The 21,836-nt window shown below is 39.9% G+C and overlaps 1 protein-coding gene across 5 annotated transcripts in view; it reads right to left on the bottom strand.

Moving 5' to 3' along the window:
• Positions 1 to 1,278: 1,278 nt before the first annotated feature.
• GGACT (gamma-glutamylamine cyclotransferase) overlaps positions 1,279 to 21,836 on the bottom strand; it is a 36,218-nt gene continuing 15,660 nt past the window's right edge. For 4 of the 5 annotated variants that reach the window (XM_038386626.2, XM_038386631.2, XM_043504727.1 and 1 more), the window contains one exon: positions 1,279 to 2,224. In XM_038386626.2, coding sequence (XP_038242554.2) covers positions 1,746 to 2,224 — 479 coding nt within the window. In that variant the 3' untranslated portion in view covers positions 1,279 to 1,745. Of the gene's footprint in view, positions 2,225 to 20,433; positions 20,983 to 21,836 lie in introns of those variants that run through there. The other variant, XM_043504728.1, reaches the window with a different exon arrangement.

Raw genomic sequence — 21,836 nt, forward strand, 5'->3', positions numbered from 1 at the left:
CTAAGGCCACAGAAAGAGTAATTAGGACAGGCCTAAATACTATCCTGACTAAGCCCTAACCTATGCTATAGTTAGGTCAACATAAGGCAGCTTATGTCAGTGTCTACACTACAGTCTTGCTCTGGACAATGGGGTAACTATTGCACCTCCACCAGAGGCATAGGGCTTATGTCAGTGTAGTTAAGTAACAGTGTCAGCACTGACACTGCGTCACCCTATGTTGGCTGTTCCCTATCTTGTCAATTTCACAGCTCTGCTGACAAGAAAGCCCACCTTCTGCCCCCCACTCCCAGTTCCCTGCCAGGAGCATGCCTCTGACTGGACTCTGGGTGTGGATCTCGCCACCAGAGGTGAGAGGCCACGGGTGGCTTCTCCGCTGGGGAGCTGAGCCCTGGGTCCCTGCCCCTCTTCAATTCATTGAAGTGCTCTGGATGAGAAAGAGGGTAGTGTAGACATTAGCCACCACTGTAATTATGAACCTAGGTCGACTTAAGATTGTAGTATAGACATGCCCCCTCCCAGTCCTATATTCAGACCACTTTACTTTGTCAAGTATCACTAAATTCAATATTCAACAGTGTATCCATTCCAATGTCCTAGTTTTAGAGCAGTGCGTGATAAAACTCTGACTGCTTGAGATATTTAGCAAGAAACCATGTGAGATTCTTTCAAGTTTCAGTAAAAATGTTTTTAGCCCTTACAGTTGTGAAGAAAATCTAACTGTGACTCAGTGTGTCAGGCAGCCTGAAATAAAAGCTCTATCTCTTAGTGGAAAAATTTTACAGGGTACTTTTAAACATGCTATCTTACTAGGGCCTTCGGGTATTTTAAAAAACAAAATTAATTAAAATGTGTTTGCTTACAAAAACTCAGTTCAGTTTTTATGTATCTGTGATTTTTGCATTAAAGACTTCCTAGAGACTTACAAGCTATCATATCAGTAAGTACTTTGCTAAAACAGTGCCATCTGCTATAAAGTATTGGGCAGCTAAAATCAGCTTTTAAAAAGTCCCTGAGCACACATTTACTCAGTAGACTGTAATGGCACCAAAAGTGCTGGTATGGTCTAGCGGGACAAAATGAAAACATGATTTTAAATTTAACTCCTGTACACTCCAAGATTTTATCTTAATACGTTTTATAAATCCAGTAGATCTTAAACAATCAAGTTAGCTTTAAGAGACAAAATTCAGAACAGTTTGTTACACCACACAGTGAGAAGTTCATTCTATTTTCAGGCTTTTCTAATTCTCTTTACTACCTTTCCTATCTTTTTTTCTTGCAGCATTTTCCATAGCTGTAATTGTTTTATTTTGAGCCATTTACTGACAGGATTGTCATGCAGTAATCTGGGCTGGTTTTTCAATATAATGAAATCAGCCACATTTCATTATCTGCTGTTGCAGAAGCACTACAGCTTTACCAGTTAGTGTGAAGAACCCTTCTACTCAGCTGCCCTTTTACCTTGATTTTACAAAAGAAAGAAAAAACCCAAACAATATTTTTGATCGGTGAGTAAAATACTATTATTCATCTTGTCTGAGGGAATAAGTAAAATTTTGCCAGACTTGGCATCAGAGTCTGATTCTATCATTATTACCATAGAGATGCAATGATTTTGTGGTTGGAAAGGTTACAAAAGGTCTTAGGTGCTTCAGTAAAAGTATTCTAGATTTACTTGAGAGAGGCTTGTGATCAACATGTGTTTAGTGCATTTTCTTAATACTTTGTGTTACCTTCCATTTTTAATCTCTATTTTCACGTAGCACATAATGAAGACCATGATTCTCTAAGGAATCATAATTGTCATAGTACGGGAGATTTATCCACGCTGGCTGGTAGGTAGTTGTGCTGTACACAAAGCATTCCATAATGCTGTTAACAGCTGGCCTCTCTTCAGGTGCACTGCTTTTACCTTCCCACTCTACTACTACAATTCTCACTAGAGTACGTTGATACATGTCTGGGCAACCTTCGAATTCATCAAGGAATTGCAGCATCTGGTCATCAACAGAATAAATCTCTCCAATAACATGATGTCCCGTTCCTGGGATGTTCAGCAAAAAAGGAATGTTATATTTTCCTGTAATCACCAAAGGATATTTCTCCACTGTATGGCCCCTGCCTTGGAATTTTGCTATTCCATGGGTACCATTTAACATGTGCTGGTAGTTGGGCTGGCCTTTTTTAAGGGTTCCATACACAAAAACACGAGCCATTCTACCTACAGAAGAAACAAACACAAAAATGTGTTACTAATAATCTATTTAATAAAATATATTAAATTGAAAATTCAGTGTACAATGTGCACTGAAGGTACATGCACACACAAAACTATCTGGAAATATAACTCAGCAATGGAATTTTCTTACATGATTCTTCTTAAACATATAAATTGCAGCAACAGCATTTATCCATCTTGCTCAAGTCCAGCATAAAAATTGTTTGAGAAAATTCTATTTTTTAATTCTTTCCTATAAACAGATTAATTTCCATTCCTTCACTACAGCAGCCGCAACAATGACCAAATGTATTTTTGAACCATAGTGAAACTAGAACATATCTTGGCTCTTTCTTTCACATGATTACATGATCCTTCCTGCAGCCATGCTAATGCTACTGTACTATGATGCTTTGTGACAAACCAAAAGCAACCCAGGGAGCCATTTCAGTTACCAAAACAACTGCACTCAATTTACATGTCCTTTACCAAAAAGGATTTGGAAATCCTTTAGTTATGTTCATGTGCGGTACAGTAGCAGTTAAAAATGTAACTGTCTGTTCCTCTGCTAATAATTACAATTTGGACAGTTGGGTGCAGCATGTTTTACAACTGCATTTGATTTCTTGGGATTAATGATGGCAATGCGTGCGTCATTGCCACTTGGGTGCTTTCCACCTCAGAGGAAAAGTGTGTGGCTACCCTCGCAACACATTTGAGAGTCCTTATTTCACACTGAAGAAAGTGCATTGCTGCTCTAGAACAGAAGCAATACATTTCGGTATGAATGTTTGCATGGTGAGTTTTCACAGGGTAATACAGTGGTGTGGCATTGGTCATTTAAAAGCAAAATTCAAGTGTTTGAACACAGCATCACATCATCATGCTATGTTGCATAAGAGCATTTAGTTGAGAAGGAGACAATAAGGCTTATTTTTCCATCTGATGGTGCAAGCTTGGTCCCAACATTAAAGCAAGAACAGAGCCTTGAAGATGTTTATAGTAGCAGTAACCTGAGCTCTGGCCTTAGGAAAAAGGGGATGAGTAGCACCAGTGATTGGAGAGGATTTTACAAGGGTGTGCCAATAGGCTCAGAAACAGGAGGAAATGTCCCAAAGTGAGGCACCTCAAGTGTGATTTGGGGTTGTTTCATGTAATGTGCTGAAGAATCTTCTGTAACCTCAGCTTTGGGAGTAAGCATTTGTAAATTCAAAGAGTGAAAATAATAGGAATACCAGATTTGTGGGGGAATGCAGGGAAAATTGGATCACAGTTGAGTCACTAATAGTTGAAAGCAATGGTCACAAGTGCAAGGACATGTTAGACTCATACATTTAGAGAACAAGGTGCTCCGGGGTGCTTAAATGACAAACAATTTACAGACTGGATAGTACCAAAGGACAATATTCTCACAAGCTTATCCACTACAAGTCCTTTCTTTTCTGAATGAACGGTACAAATGTTATGATTTACGCTCAGCATTTGGGGAGGGGAGGGTGAATTTCAGTGCTCATGAAAGTGAAACAACAGCCTGACTTCAGCTGGTATAGAAGGCACGTATAGAATGTGGTGTTCGATCCCCAGCCAAATCCTCAAACCCATTTCTGTCAATGCACTTCAACCTTAATTTACATTACCCTGCCTAGAGCGCTCCTGCGTGTCACTTGAACACAGGCTGTGAATACATTTTCTGAATCTTCGTTTTATTTTTGAGTACAACAGTCCATAGGGCTTAGTGTGGGAGAAAGGGGCAGTGTTATGAAAAGGTACGAAAAAAACTAGCCCAGGAATGATGAAGCTGTCTCCTCCTCCCCCATTTTTTTTGTGTGCGCGTGTGTGATATATAACAAAAGCAGTTTCAATCTGTTTGATGCTCTTCCAAATGTCACCATCGGTCACTAAGCTACCTTTAGACTGTCTCATTTTCACCCAGCACAGCAGTCTGGCAGCCAATTGCCCATCAGAGGTGAGCCTAACACTCCTTTATGAAAGAGGTTTATTAGACTAAACTCATAGTAATTCAATTTTGCTTTTAAAGGTTTTCTTAACACTTTTTCTGCTAATTGTTCTTATTTTAGTGACTGCCAAATATTTATGGCAGATGGGGTAGAGCTGGATTATTTGAAAGGGCACGTTATTGGTCTACAGGATTGTCATTTAAAACAGCCAGCAGGCCATTTGACCATTTGCATAATTCTATTACTTCAGTGAGGAAAAAAATAACTATATCCACAATATGTTGTTTGCCTAAAACAAAATAAAAAACAAACTTCCCCCCCCCACTTGGGAGGGGAAAAGATCACACTGATTTGGTCTGTGTGTTAAGTTAGTTCAGTATAATTTACCATTCATGACATCAAATGAGTTTTGGGACACAGCTCATTCCCTTACAATAAAAAGAACATTAATATTCGGTTGCTCTGGCTCCCTTTTATAAGAAAAATCATTACCTTTCAGCTTGTGTTTTGAATAACACACACAGATTCTTCAGGAAGAAACTTGTCCCAGTGGGGATTGAGAAAGGATCAGAGTTAAGCACTGAAACATGCAATTAATTCCCATTAAGGGATTAGGGCACTTGTGTTCACTTTGAATGAGAAAAAATGAATTGTGAATTAAATTCACAACCAAGAGGTTACTTGTCAGAGTTAATAAGTTAAAATATAAAAGGGGAAACTAAAATTCACACAAAAAGCTCAATAGTAAATGGTGCATCTGTAAGAAAAAGATTTGTTTAAGGGAAATGAAGCATAAAAGATTTTCCCTACTGTACATCTGAAGCAACTCTGAAAAAGTTTCTAGTTGGAGGACTGTTAAATGAGAAATGTATGCATCACATTTTCTTCTATCAAAGTGTACTTGAATGTTTAATATAATTTCATTTGCATTTATTTTTAAAGTTGCTAATGCAGTCCCAGCACTCCTCAACATTTACCACTTTGGTTTTGGTTAAAAGTTCCAGTTTGTGACACGATGTTTAAAAAAGGGAATTTATGATGTAAAGATCAACTAGGAAATGGAAGTTTCAATCACTGTCCCTCGTCTAATGTAACAAGGCCTGAGCTGCTTTACCTCAAAAATTGTGACTCCTTAAAACACACAACAATAAAAAGTGGTTACACTGCTTTGCAGTAAGTTCACTTATCGTTAATCCTGGCCAAACTTTTGTAAAAAAATTAAACGTGGTCCAACAAGAGCAGTGAACTTGTGTACTTTATGAAGATAGTTGCTGAATGTAGTTTCCTGTAATAAGTTATACATTTCTCTGCACAATAAACAATAAATCCAGTCTCCCACCCTAGTTGTTGCTCACTGCATCACAGAAACAGTTACAATTATTAGCATAATTTCTGAGAGTTATATTTTGTCTGATTTAAGTACATTTTTAGCCACCTTGTGGCAAGAGACTAAAGAGCAGGATCTAATTTTAGGACTTTCAAGGAACTGCTAAACCACACTCTAAAAATAGTTCTAAGCTGTACTCCTAGACTGAATATTCAACAGTGAAAACCAAAAAGGTGCAGTTCGACCCTTCATACCTTTACTACCCTAGGCTACAGAAAGTCAGACCCTATACTGTACACGAGCTTCCTGGGCAAAACAAACCCATTCAAAAGTACTTTCATGAAATATTCATACTACAGTCATTAATTGTTAATGACATGGGAAAATATGAGTGAAATCTGAATGTCGTCTCTTCAAATTATTTCTTGTAACCATGAGTGACAGCCTGTCAAACTGTTGATGCAACCTAGCACTAGCCATTTTGTCAGGACTAGACTGAAATGCTAGCAGATCAAGTAACTGGATTTTAGGATCATGAAATTAAAAACTGTAATTGGGTTAGAGTAAAAGCCAGCTATAAAAATGCTAGAAAACCAACAGGGTTGGTGCAGAACATGAGCAGTAACAAGGTTTAAATACTGTATTCACTTATAAGCCTGTCTAATGACTGAGTCTCGGCTTAGTGCTTCCCCCACCTTACTGCCTAACTATTCAAACAGTATATGAAAGTGATGGCCAGACCTATTGCTAAATGTTATCTTAGTCAACCTGTAATTGCAGATTAAATTAGACTCTTTATTCCAAGGTTGTCTCTAAGACAAAACCACTGCCTAATATGTCCAACTGTAAATCCCATAATAAAACATCCTTTGCATGATTTTTCAGACAATTATTGGATCCTTCTAGGGGTTTTAAAAGGAGACTGCACTAGTGCAGCAGCACCACCAGGGACATTAGGGATCATGGTAACAGCCGTTTGGGTTTTATTTTGTTGAAATATTTTCTTGCAACTAAGAAACGTATCCATTTCTCTCCCTTTATACAGTAACATTATTTTCCCTTGAGAAAAATTCTTAGTGTTGGCTCAGTGACCAGATATAGTTACACATTAATTCTTTAGAAGTTTCTTAAAACTGTAGGAAACAGGTGAAAAAACAAAATGCCTTGAACTTTAAACTTGAGCTCAGTCTGTTTGAATGAAATGAATTTTAAGGTCACTCTTCACTCAATGCTAACTTTCAAGAAGGACCAACATGCCAGAAAGGACTCTTGGGACTACATCCTGTTGGTTCTTTGATGCTTTCATTTTGTTACTTGCTATTTTCTTTATGGCACAGACAAGGGCTTCCTGCTTGGGCCGACCCCTTTCCAACCTCGCTGAATCCCTCAGAAAAGTTTATGGCAAAACACCTTTCTTACATTAACCACAGAGGCACCAGTGAAATGATGGTTCCTTTGAAATCAAGAGGTTATGGTCTCCTCTCAGCAGTTGTTCTCTCAAACTATGAAGTGCTGGTTTGTGAAAACAAACAACAGCATTATAGTAACCAATGCCATGTTGGACACTACTGGGGAGTACCTGTAATACTGCACCACTCTATTTTACAGATTCCTTTTCACTCCAGCATTAGATATGTTAGCATACCTCAACCTAAGCATTACTATCTTGAAGATATTTACAACTAGCAACTATACCTAAAATGTCCCCTCCAACTGTCAGGAATCAAAATGTTGTGAAAGTTCCTAGCACTAATTCATTAGCATTGTTGTAAAAATCAGCAACATTTTTGTCACATTCACTTTGATGATGTACGGAAACTTAGCTGCAATTTTTTTTTTCAGATATTGCAAAATATGATTTTGTTCATCCCAAAAGTTAACAGTATAAACGAATATGAAAGTGTCTGAACAATCTTCAGGGAAGGTCACCAAACAAAAGAAATGTCCATCTTGTGATCCTGCAAAATAAACATGCCAGAGTAACCGGCCCAGAATCTGATCGCCACTCCAGGACATCAGGCTTCAATTTTTATATACAGATGTATCTGTCTTACAGGCGTAAGTGCTAGGGCGTTGTTTCACTTTCAGAAGGAAAAAAGGTAGTGGGAGTTTAAAGCCAAATCAGCATTAAAGAAAAACACAGAAAATAACTTTGCACAGAGTACCACACCTTCTTTGTGCCCAGTGCAGGCACAAATACTGCTATGTATATTTGCATGCAGCAGAGCACACCGCACATCCCACATCGGTTCAAAGTAAGTACCCATACCCAGTAAAGGCAAAATACAGGCATTTTTAAACCTGGAACAGAGCTTTTGCAGCCAGGTCAGCACATTAATTTACATACCAATTCCCAGAATATTTCCAGTTATTCTGTAGAAATGTTAGCACTTAGTACAAAGCAAGTGCAAAGATGATTTGAGTATGACTCAAAAAAAGGGAAGGAGAGAGAAATGGAAAGGATAATAGGGAGCACAACAGACTGCAAATTTCAGGGCTTGTCTACATGGTGCATTAGTCCACCCTAGAGGGGTCTAAATTCCAGTGCACACTGGTGTGACACACTAACTGATCCAAGTGGACCCTGCTGCTAAGCACTAAATTCCCTAGTGCACATTAATGTCCAATTTCAAATGGCACTACATTAACACAAATTAGGGAACTTTTAGTGTGCACCAGCAGGGTCTACACGGATCAGATAGTATGCGACACACTAGTGTACAGTAAAATTTATATCCTTGAGTGCAAACTAATGCACCAGGTAAACAAGCCCTCAAATGCAGCATTAAAAGAGAAGATGACAACCATTTTGTAGCACTTCATAAAAGATAGGAGAGATGGCCAGGTCACTGCACAGCAAAGTTCTACACCTCTCTCTCCAGAAAGTTGAAACAGCTCTCCTAGAATGTCCTCTTAGCCTGAAAGAAAGTTTTAACAGCCTTCCCATAAAACTGAACACCAACTGATTACCCCACCAAGAGAGGGTTGATTCGGATGCCTTTATGTCTTTGTTTTTGCCAACATAAAAGAGGAACAAAGCATGCGATTGCCTGAGACACTTTATTCTGTCTCAGGTAAAATTCAACAACTCTGCAAGCGTTCAGGTGATGCCATCTTAAATCTTTAGTATGAGGTTGGTTGAGTCAGATGCAATGTGATGTCCTGATTTAACAGTTAGAAACAACTTTAGAAAGAATTCTGTACTTGTTCCTAAAACTATTTTGTCAGGAAAGAACTGTAGAAATAGTTTCTTGATTGGCAAGGTATTCTCAGTGAACCATCTTGCAGAGATGATTGTCACAAGAGGGGCCAATTTAAATAAAGAGGAAATACAAAGAACCATAGGCCCAAAAGGCTGCTCTATTAAATGCTTCAGAAATAAATTCAGCTTTCAGCTGGTGCTGGGTAGTTTGAGAGGCTGGCAGAGTTTCACCACTGCTTTTACGATTCTAAAAATGTGGGTATGGAATGCCAAACTCTCTCTTCTAGAAGAAGTCTGTAGAACACCAGCAGAGCCACCTGAAAGTACTGAGGCCTTGATGAATCTGTCAGAAAGGAAGCATCAGCAGGCCTTGACTGGAACTTTTGCACTGAGATCATGTTCAGCACTCCTGAAACTGAAGACATACCTTAGTCCAGAATGTAGGACCTACTGCGGTAACAAAATCAGATGCTCAGAGTAACCACATTAAATTAAGGTTAATTTCTGTTTTCCAGGCCACCAATAAGAACTTGTCTGGATCTTGGCAGCATACTAGTAACCCCATCATGTAATCTTTGATGAGGCTCAATCACTATGGAAGATGGACTGACAAGTCCTCTGGAGAGGAGAACCAAGGCTTGTGGTGCTACACAAAGTTCATCCTTGATTTTCCTGGTCACCAGAACTCAACTGGAAAAAAAGGATGTGTGAGATGCTTCCTACATGAGGTGGAATTGTTGGCAAGGAATGGTGTAAGGCTCATTTCATCAACAGCCAGAAGGGGAGCTCAAGAGGGATGCAAACACTAGATTTAAAAGGAAACTTCTCTAGGAGTGCTGGTAATGGGGTCAGTTTCTGCCTCTTATGCCATGGAGATTGGGGGAGTTATGTAGAAAAAGGTGGATGCTTGCTCCTTTATGCAAGGCTTTATCCACCCTTTATAAAAGCCAAGAAACTCTTCCCCAGGCCGAGCCTACAAAATTAGCCAGCATTGGTCAATGTAATATTAAAAAGGCTTCATATCTGCTGCAGTGGGCCCTTTGTCCCCAACTGCCTCCTCATGCTGAGCTGGCTTGGTAGTTGTTTGTGCAGCTATGTCAGGATCCTAGTTTCCCCTCCTCTTTCGCTCTCCCCCCCGAGAGATCCAAAGGATCCCAGCACTGCATTTGGTATCTCCTAACTCATCTCCTCAAATTCCCAATTGTCCCAGTTTATGGCTGGTTCCCTGCTAGTTCCCACTTCCTTTACATTCCTTGTGATTAACTTGCAAGATGCTTCTCTGCTAATAAATAGCAAGGTGATCTTGAGGGTGAAAGGCCAGTCTTAAGAATTCAGTCTAGCTCCAAGTAAAATACTAGGTCTTTGATCCTTTACTCTCACAGTACTGCTTACTGGTGATGCCTATCTTTTCCACTAACTCACCCACCTAGTCATACACTGATGTAGATATTGCATAGGACCAAGTATATCTGCCCTTCCTCTCCTCTTCCCAAGATACCAGAGGCCACACATTAACATCAGTCCAAGTAGTAGCAAGTTTGTAATATAATCTCGTCTAAGACATGTTGGCAATAGAATCTTTTTGGGTCAAAGCTGAGGATGAAATACACCACTGTGAAAATAGTATGCAACTGGTGTTTGCAGCACTACTTGTATAGGTAAGAAACTTCCAGCAAACAACTCTCATGCCGTAGAATGCAGAAAGCAGACCAGAGAGCTCACCTACACAGTGATGGTAGTAGGAGCCCTATTTGCACCATGCCTACAATTCTCCTCTATACTGGTTCTGCTCCACTGGAGACTGAAACAATGAGGACTATAAAATAAATAGTTTTTCTTAAAGCGAGCTGCATCCAAATGATGCCCGTTATACATGTAACTCTTGTGTTTGGATGCAAGATGTGTAAAATTTATCCAGTGTAAGCAAGGCCTATTAGCTACCGATTTAGATAGACAGCAATTAATCCATTCACAATGAGATGGTTTCCTTTGCAACCGTAAGGGCTAGAAACACTATTTTTGTTTTGAATGAAAGCTTACACTGTGCAAAATTTTAATCTGCTAAAGGTCTGATTAATTTATTAAGCACACTGGATCTGGCCCACAAAATAGGTGTTTCACATTCTGAAAAGGGGAGGATACACCTCACATTGGACAAGGGCAGGAAGAGTTTAATGGTCTGTTCTAGAGGCAGGTGTTGAAGCCAGTTCCGCAGCAACACTATTAAGCCTTATGGGAGTGACTGCCAGCTCACCGGCATAAAAAGGAAAGCAACCTGCTTCACAAAACAGCTGCTTTGACCAAGGGCTCTTGGCTCTTAGGCACAGAAGACCTAAGGAGTGGGCTGAGCAGCTGTGAGCTAGGAACCGGAGGAGCAGCCAAGCCCGGGGAGGAGGAGTGGATTGAACATTGTTGACTGATTGAATTGTGTAACCCACAAATGAACAAATAGCATGAAGAGGGATAGTTTTGATCCTAGTCAGCATGTGTGGCCTATATCTGAGAGCCGATAAGCACTCATGGCCATCCATACCAAAAACATAATTTTACAAAGGTTAGCAGGGACAATAAGAAATGGGAAACAAAGTACGATTTTGATTTAGATTTTACAACTATATTAAGCATATAAAATAACCTAAACATAAAAAAATATACTGTTTTGGACTGGAGAAATTAGTAACTGATCAAAATTAAAGATAATCATTCACTTTACAAAATGTACACAACTGTCTAAATGGATTACATAGCCCAGCAACTTAGTGGAAAAGGACTTTACTCCCATAATCAAGCTACACTGAATGCTGATGCAATTAAGTATACAAATTGCTAAGTCGGCCCTCCCGTCCCCAAGTAGATTATGCTATAAACTTTAATAGAATTTGCTCTATATTTGACAGCAATTATCTAGGGATACTTATGAGCTTTTATTAATGTTACACCAACATCTTCAGGCAAACATTTACTTATTGGTGCTAATTAACTGGAGAAAGAGAAAGCAAAATAGTACAAGGCAGCAGATCCTCTATTTAGGTGTCTATCTGCCACTTTAGGCAGTGCAAAATTTAGACCCTCAAAAACCCCACTCAGCTGGCACCTACCCCAAGTAGGTGCCTACATTTATAGGCACTTAACTTTCCACTAATAAAGTCTGCCAGGTGCCTAAAAATCTGCTAGTGATCATATACAGATGCCTATGTCCTGATGCCAAGTGCCTATTTTATGGTAGAATCCTCAACCACAGATCCCACCTGCGGGACACAATCAGGTGGGCATTCTCAAAGGCCACCTAACAGACTAGACCTCACACAAAAGAGAGGAAGTGGTGGTGATTCCTTAATAAACTTCAGCCTGGTAGTTAAGAGTATTTACCTGCGCTGTGGGAAGACCCAAATTCCAGTTCCTTTTCCAATGACTATTTAATTATTTATACAAAGTGGAACAGATTCAACAGGAGGGACAGAGGCCCATCCCAGTATACCCCATAGTCCAATGGTTAGGGCACTCTCCTGAGAAGTGGAAGATATGAGTTTATGTCAAGCAAAGGGGGGATTTGAACCTCTGTTTCTCACATCCTGGGGTGTGTTCCAACCACTGAGCTAAAGATTATAAAAGGGGCACCACCACTGTTTTTTGTTTGTGTGTGTGTGGCAGGAATAGGCCTAGACACCTAACTGCCAGAGAGCATTCAGGCCAGTGCATTTCAGGCAAAGAGAAGTGCCTCCCTTTGACCCAGCATTTCTTATGGGCTAACTAAGGTAGCTTCCCACTCAGCAGGTTGGCTTTTGTGGATCCCATTCTCAGGCACCTAACATTCCCTATGTATTGTTAGGGCCCCACCAAATTCACGGTCCATTTTGGTCAATTTCACAGCCACAGGATTTTAAAAATTGTAAATTTCATAATTTCAGCTATTTAAATCTGAAATTTCCTGGTGTTATAATTGTACGGGTCCTGACCCAAAAAGAGTTGGGGGAGGGTCAAAAGGTTATTGTAGGGCGCTTTGCAGTACTGCTACCCTTACTTCTGCACCACTGCTGGCGGCACACTGCCCTCAGATCTGGGCAGCTGAAGAGTGGCGGCTGCTGGCCGGGATCCCACCTCTGAAGGCAGAGCCACTGCCAGCAGCAGCGCAGAATTAAGGATGTCATGATATGGTATTGTCACCCTTACTTCTGCACTGCTGTCTGCAAATCTGGGCCCTCAGTCAGCAGCTACCATTGTCTAGCCACCCAGCTCTGAAAGGAGCAGCTCAGAAGTAAGGGTGGCATGGTATGATATTGCCACTCTTACTTCTGTTTTGCTGCTAGCAGGGCGCTGCCTTCAGAGCTGAGTGTCTTGCCAACAGCCACTGCTCTCTGGCTGCCCAGCTCTGAAGTCAATGCAGAAGGGTGGCAATACTGTGACCTCCCTAAAATACCCTTGTGATCTCCCTGCAACTGCCTTTTGCATCAGGACCCCCAATTTGAGAAACGCTGGTCTCCCCTGTGAAATCTGTATAATATAGGGTAAAAGCATGTAAAGACCAGATTTCACAATCTGACACGTTTTTCAAGGCTGTGAATTTGGTAGGGCCCTATGTATTGTATAGGAACCATGGCTTTCTAATTCAGGGCTGTGGATTCCATTAGGTTGCAGGGTGCCTAGAGTTAAGTGTTGCATACTAAGCCTAAATCCCCTTTGTGGATTTGGCCCAATGTAATTAGTGAGCTACCGAGCTAAATTCAATTGTAAACTGAAAAACAGGCATAAAATTCAAGATATGGGGAAAACAGAAACAGTATAAAATATTAAAGTCATTACAAAAAGAAAAATATTTTTCTTTTTGTATTTATCAAAAAATAATACTTAGTCCTGCCATGAGTGCAGGGGACTGGACTAGAAGACCTCTTAAGGTCTATAGCAAAATAAGTAATTCCAGCGAAAAGACAGGAAATGTCCACTTTTGATTCTCTGCATTCTGACATTTGTTTAAAAATGGATTGCTAAAAATATTAGTGAAACAGTCTGTCATTTCACAATTCAATATTTACTTCAGTATAACTTTCAAATACAAAAATGCATGTTTCTGAATATGGAATGCATTACATTTTTTCCTTTCAACACCTGGTGTCACCAGAATAACACAGTACATTTCTATAAATGCTCTGCACTTGTATATGCCTTGATTTTAAAACAGCTAGTACTTAAAAATAAAAATAATAAAAGCAAAAAACTGCTCCATGGAAAATTAAGAGGAATCATGCATGAGCATGGCTTTAGTAGCTAACAGGCCACATCATCATACTATTGTCCTTGGTAGGTCATTTAGCAATGAACTCTACATGTCTGAAAGTTTCCAAGTGTCTTTGTTAGGGTCTTACTGATGTTAAGAAAAGCTGAAAGCAATGAGAAACAATTTGTCAAAACCTCCTATTTTGATTAGAGCTAAATCCTGGCCCCATTAAAGGTAAAAGAAGCTTTACTCCTGACTCCAGATAAACCAAAATTTGGCCTATAGTGATCAATCCTTGCTTTCCAAGTATGTGCCAATTATGACTTTTCAACCTAATCTGTGGCTAAATGAGTCAGGTCACTTGAAAGATCTGTTAAGAATATAGAGGTGGGAGTATTTTTCTGCTTATCAGGAGTTTCTGTGTCTTCAAAACAATAATTCTACAGCTCAGAATTCCAAAGAGCCCAACTTTCCTTAACTACTTTCCACAAAGCAAATTGACAACCCTGTAAGAAAGGCAGAACTGGTGACCCTGTATTTCATTAACTAAAAAGGATGAAGCTAGTAAACACATGTACTTTTTATATTACTTTAATGGGTACAAGAGGTTGAAATCTTTCCCAGGTTTCACTGCTCATTTGAAAACCCAAACTGAAGTTTGGCAGGCAATTAGACCATAAAATGGTATAATCAGCTTGAGTAGCCAGAAAACAGAAACAATTTTTTTAAATAGCTTTTGAAAGAGGCCATTGCAAATGCACATAACTTTGAAAAGAAATTTCATAAAAATATTTACTGTGAATAAATTTACATTGAAGACTGGAGACATTGAGCTTATTTTAGAGCTCCAAAAGAGATTTTTTCCCCTCTTTTAAAAGAAAATATCATACAAGAAAATCAAAAAGCTACAATTAAAGACATTGTCAAGATACTTTTCAACTCACTGTTTATAACAAGGTATATATTCAAACTGTTTCTCTCCTTTTTTTTTCTCTATTATGCATATACTGACTTATTATTGCAGGTTTCTTCATGAATGGTGAGCTACTGATGGCTTTGTTTTTATATCCATCTTTTATAACTTTCAAACATTGGTTTTGAAGTGTGAGGAGATAAAGAAATACACAGGGTTATATAGACTTTACAAGAGATTTTTTTTGAAAAATTAAATATTTTTAGATTCATTGATTTTAAGGCCAGAAGGACATTTAACCCAATAATCACTGAAAAAAGTTCCTTTCTGGAAAAGACTGTGGATCTTTAACCAATGTTTGGAGGCACTGGACGCCCCATCATCTCAGGCATTGGCACCCTGACAGCAGGATTGTCTGGCTATGTAGACTCCCTCCTCAGACCCTAAGCTACCAGCACTCCTAGCTATCTTCGAGACACCACTGACTTCCTGAGGAAACTACAATCCATCGGTGATCTTCCAGAAAACACCATCCTGGCCACTATGGATCTAGAAGCCCTCTACACCAACATTCCACACAAAGATGGGCTACAAGCCATCAGGAACAGTATCCCCGATAATGTCACGGCAAACCTGGTGGCTGAACTTTGTGACTTTGTCCTCACCAATAACTATTTCACATTTGGGGACAATGTATACCTTCAAGTCAGCGGCACTGCTATGGGTACCCGCATGGCCCCACAGGATGCCAACATTTTTATGGATGACTTAGAACAACGCTTCCTCAGCTCTCGTCCCCTAATGCCCCTACTCTACTTGCGCTACATTGATGACATCTTCATCATCTGGACCGATGGAAAAGAAGCCCTTGAAGAATTCCACCATGATTTCAACAATTTCCATCCCACCACCAACCTCAGCCTGGACCAGTCCACAAAAGAGATCCACTTCCTGGACACTACAGTGCTAATAAGCAATGGTCACATAAACACCACCCTATACTGGAAACCTACTGACCGCTATAGTTACATGCTGCCAGCTTTCATCCAGACCACACTACACAATTCATTGTCTATAGCCAGGCTCTAAGATAAAACCGCAGTTGCTCCAACCCCTCAGACAGAGACAAACACCTACAAGATCTCTATCAAGCGTTCTTACAACTACAATACCCACCTGCTGAAGTGAAGAAACAGATTGACAGAGCCAGAAGAGTACCCAGAAGTCACCTACTACAGGACAGGCCCAACAGAACGCCACTAGCCATCACCTTCAGCCCCGAACTAAAACCTCTCCAACGCGTCATCAAGGATCTACAACCTATCCTGAAGGATGATCCTTCACTCTCACAGACCTTGGGAGACAGGCCAGTCTTTGCTTACAGACAGCCCCCAACCTGAAGCAAATGCTCACCAGCAACCACACAGCAAAAACACTCACCCAGGAACCTATCCTTGCAACAAAGCCTGTTGCCAACTCTGTCCACATATCTATTCAGGGGACATCATCATAGGACCTAATCACATCAGCCACACTATCAGAGGCTCGTTCACCTGCACATCTACCAATGTCATATATGTCATCATGTGCCAGCAATGCCTCTCTGCCATGTACATTGGCCAAACCAGTCAGTCTCTACGTAGTAGTATAAATGGACACAATCAGATGTCAAGAATTACAACATTCAAAAACCAGTTGGAGAACACTTCAATCTCACTGGTCACTCGATTACAGACCTAAAAGTGGCAATACTACAACAAAAAAAACTTCAAAAACAGACTCCAACGAGAAACTGCTGAATTGGAATTAATTTGTAAACTGGACACCATTACATTAGGCTTGAATAAAGACTGGGAGTGGATGGGTCATTACACAAAGTAAAACTATTTCCCCATGCTTATTTTTTCCCCTTACTGATACTCACACCTTCTTGTCAACTGTTGGAAATGGGCCATCCTGATTATCACTACAAAAGGTTTTTTGTTTGTTTTTTCCCCTCCCCTGCTGATAACAGCTCATCTTAACTGATCACTCTCGTTATGGTGGGTATGGCAACACCCATTTTTTTCATGTTCTCTGTGTGTATATACATACATACATACATACATACATAGACATCTTCCTACCGTATTTTCCACCACACGCATCCGATGAAGTGGGTTTTAGCCCACGAAAGCTTATCCTCAAATAAATTTGTTAGTCTCTAAGGTGCCACAAGTACACCTCGTTCTTTTTACACCAGACTGTGCATCTCAAAACAGGTCTGATGCTGGCCAGCATCCTACAGATAGGAGACCAGAATTAGGACCTAAGCAGGAGGAGAAGCATGCAAACTCAACCTCAAATATTCTCATCAAGCAACACAACCTAACAGAGGGCAGGAATGGAAAAGAACAACAGGGGTGCACCTCAGAGCTCAATGTGGCAAAAAGCAGTAATGGACAGCAAAAAATCAACAGGCCGAGTCTGAATAAAAGGGGTGCCAAGACTTTAACAAAAGAGCTTTCCCCACCAATTGCTTGAGTTAAACAGGTGTTTTAAAAACTCAAACTTTTGAAGAGTATACACTGGATTGCTTGCTAACTCAGTTAGGAAGGTTTTACATTCATGATTTAATATCTTAAATTTACTTGCTCTCCAGTCATCTACAGTCTTCCAAAAAAGAAAGTCAACAAGACTTGAATTTCTAATGTGAAAAACAAAAGTACTTTTTCTTTCAGAGAAATTAAAATTGTCAGAGACACAAACCTATTTTCCTTTATAGATCACTTTTTTGTTGAAGTCAGTTTTGATGCTCTTTGGACAGATATGAAAGAGATATGAGGCCTACCTGGATAATCCTTGGAAACAAAGATCTGTCCAGTGTTGGCTGGGCTGGATAAAACTGTACAACCTTGGTGGGAGAAAGTCAAGGGGTAAAATCCTGACCTCACTGAAGTCAATGGGCCAGATTTCACTTGAGAAATCTGACTGGGTAGAAGGCACAGACAGAAGAATGTCAGTGGAGGGGTGCTGTTAATCTGATTTAAACCAGTGGTCTTGTCTAAACACTCAACAGGAGATGAGAGAATTGTACCCTGTGGCACCCCACATCAACAAGCCCTCGCAGTAAGTGTTCAAAGTTACCTTACATGTCCTCTCAAAAGAGAAGAGCAGAGCAACTCAAGCTCAATTCTGCCTTTCCCTTCCAGGGTTCATAGAGCACCACACCCCTATCTACTCCACTGTATCAAAGACAGCTGTAGAGCTAAAACAATAATTTGGATATTTTATATCTTTGTCCAATGCCAGAAGTAGACAATCAATTAACCAATCACAATCTGTGCCATATACTGGCTTAAAAATAGAACCTTTGCATCTGTTCCCACATCAAATTAGTCCAGAATACCGACTGAATAGAAAACATTGAAATAAAAATTATTGGCTTTAGGTTCATTCTTCTCTGGGAACATTTCTAATCATGTTATTATTATTTTTGTTTCCTTGTAAAAATGCACTTATTCATTTCTCTTTCCAAATACACATTCTTTTGTTCTAGTGCTTAGTTTCCTGCAAGTTGTTCCTTTTGAAGTTCAGTTATATATTAACTGACCCATTAACCCCCATTTCTCCTTCCTTCCCCCAATCTTCTAAACTTTGTCTTCCTATACACAATTTTACTGAGGTTCCAGTTTTCCTTTCTTTTCTTCTCATTAAGCTATACAGTCCCCACAGCATAAAAAACATCCTGCACAAAAATATTTTTATTTTAGCACACCATTTTTTGTTTTCACCTTGTGATTATGATGGCTAAAAGATTTCAGAACAACACATGCTTTTGGTTTTAAATGATCTCATTGATACATATTAATGAGGGACTTCCAATAAACAGATTTCTATCTGATTTAAGTGTATATTTTATTGGCTTTGTGATAGCAGCCTTGTCAACTAGATTACACTGATGTAGAACAGTGGTGAAAGACTAATAGAGAAAATCTGTACCTATAAGGTTTTTCCCAAGCTGTTGATGTAACAACTGTAGACAACGCATGCACTATTTTTCTAGACCTGCAGCAAATTTAGGCCCCAATCCTACACAAATACAATTGTAACTTTCTTCACATATGTAGTCACATTCAAATGAATGGAACTACTCACATGAGGACAGTCATACATGTGCATGGGTATAAGCAAGAGTAGGGCCACAACAAACAGAACAATGTAGGTCAACAAAGGTTTCCTAGGCAGACAGTTAAATAAATGATTATATTGTTGCATCTCAGACAATATGCTACACAAATTGCATCAGCAGCAGTTCTCCCCACAAACCAGAAATAATTAGAAGTTCAGATCCAAGAACAGCTGCCCAACTAAATACTAAATTCTGTGCATGCTGCTCATACCGCTGTGTTTTTACAGATAACACAAGAACAAAATTACTGGGGAGTTTATGCCTCGTAAGAGATAAAATCATTAAGCTTAAGAATGTCTTCTCTGTAGTCCCTGAAAATATTTATGAACACTCTTTTCCATTCTGCAGGATGATGCCAGCAGAACAACTTGAACACATTAACATAGAATTACCATTACCTAAAGACTCCAGCTGATGATGGTATTAAAAGAACCAACAAAAGCTGTGGGGAAAAACAGGTTTTTAAAAACAGAAATAAACAGGTTAATTTCTAATCTGCAAAACAAAAAGCTATGCCTGAGAAATAGTTGGTGAAGCTAGTAATCTATGAACCAGCATCCTGATATCTAAAAATCAGATACATGATAGACTTTCATGATAAGCCTAGGATTCTTATGTTAAAAATTAAACTACAAAAAGTATTAAAGCTACTATGACAAAACTTAAATGATCACTGTGTAGGTGAACAAGTATTAATTTTCTTAGATCACATTTTATTGTTAGTATTTTACTGTTGTGGATATGTGCCTGCTGTGGAGACAATTAAGTCTGGATCATAACTGGGTTTTCAGGTAAAACAAAACAAGCTGTGAATGGTATATCCTGTAGTCACAACAGAGTCCCACGGTAAGAAAGATGGGACAACATCAGCATTAACATGCTCAGAACATGCCGTCCATTGCACTTCGCCAATTTGTATTCTTTGGGAAAACAATGCATTATTCTTTTGTTGAGCATATATTATAAAGTCCCACGTATCTTTACAGACCTATATAAATAACAGACTTTTTGGTTGTGTGATTGTTTATCTTCTTTGGATCTGAAGCCACACAAAACCCCCCAAAAACCAACTCTCTCTCTCAAGTCTCAGGAAAGTTTAATAGAAATAAAAATAGAGAACTCTGTCAGATTCTTGGGTGCAGTCCAGACCAGTGAGAGGTTGTGTCACCACCTGCCCCATAACCCTGGGTGCCTTACAATGCTTTGCTGTTGTAGCTCCCAACTTGGGCCACTCACAGACAGCCTACCAGTATGCAGGTCACACTGTTAGTGTCTGTGTACAGCTGTAGCCTTGGTTTGGCAGCAGACCCAAGAAGCCTGTCAGCAACATACAGGTGAGTCGCATCATACGCGCATTTAACTTACGCGAATTCAACTATATGCGCTCGGCAAAAAAAAAAAAAAAAGAAAAAGAAAAACAACAAGTTACCTGTAAATAGTGCGGGCAATTCTGCCGATCATTCCACTCAATGAGCGTATGCCCCGGAGTGAGCGGGAGATGGGAGACGTGAATCTGTTGTTCCCTCAGTCGGTCTCAGTTCCCACATGCCGCTCATAGTGTGATCCCAGTGTTTAAAGATACTATACATATTTTTCGTACAACATGGCCCCTAAACGCAAGCCAACTACTTCATCTGGTGCTCAGCCAAAGAAAGAGCAATCTGTTCCAACGCTGGAGGAAAAATTGGCTGTGTTGGACTTATTAAGAGACGGTATGTTGGTCTCCAATGTGGCACGTAAATATGGCTGCAACGAATCTAGCATCCGTGCCATCAAGATTCGAGAGAGAGAAATTCGTCAAACCATGGCATCAAGTGCTCCAATAACTGCTAAGGTGACGAGCCAACTGCGTGATAAGACTTTAGTGAAGACTGAAAAGGCATTAAACTTATGGCTGGAAGACATGAACCATAAACGTGCCTATCGACGACATGTTGCGAGAAAAGGCTCTTAGCCTCTATGCGCTGTTCAAACCTCCCGCCGAAAAGGGACAGACTTCTGATGAGAAGGAATTCAAAGCCAGCCAAGGTTGGCTTAACAGTTTTAGGAATGGCTTCAACCTCAAAAACATGCAGACTACTGGTGAAGTTGCATCTGCCAATGAAGAATGATTTAATTTCTGAATACGATCCCTCTATGGAATGTAGTCTCAAAATCACATGTAGTATTACAGACGATTTGAGACCGTATCAAGAAATGTTTGAGCAGCTCAAGAGACAACAGCGACAGTTGCCGATCACCATGTTTTTCACGGAAAAACAACCAGCAGCAGATGGGCCTATGCAATCAACTTCTCGAGCTGAACCAGAGCCAACCACTTCATCTGTGACTCGCTCCCCACCACCCAAGCTCTCCGTCACCTTCGTCTCCTGGATCAACATCAAGCCCTGACACCCCCCTGTAATTAAAAATACAGTACTGTAAAATTATATTTTGCATATGTACTCTATTATATACTGTAAATTACAGTATACATATTACTGTACAGGGTTCTATACACAAAACCATATACAGTATACTGTACTTTATGGGCAATTTAAGGGATTTTCAAGGGTAATTTTGACTATATGCGATTTTAGCCTTACATGCTGACTTTAGAACCTAACCCCCACGTAAGATGCGACTCCACTGTACCGGTCACACTCTGGCTTCCACCAGCCTTGGTTACTACTTGCAGGGTGATTCTAGCACACTCCCAGGCCTGAATTTTTCCCCCCCAAAACGAGTTCTTCCCTTTCCTGGGTAGTTCAGACATTAAAGGTCTGTTGTCTCTGTAAAGGGCCAATATTTAACAGCCTGCTAATTTAACTGGAGTTACCAAACAGATCAGTT

Source organism: Dermochelys coriacea, chromosome 1, assembly GCF_009764565.3.
Source record: "Dermochelys coriacea isolate rDerCor1 chromosome 1, rDerCor1.pri.v4, whole genome shotgun sequence".
Lineage (NCBI taxonomy): Eukaryota > Metazoa > Chordata > Testudines > Dermochelyidae > Dermochelys > Dermochelys coriacea.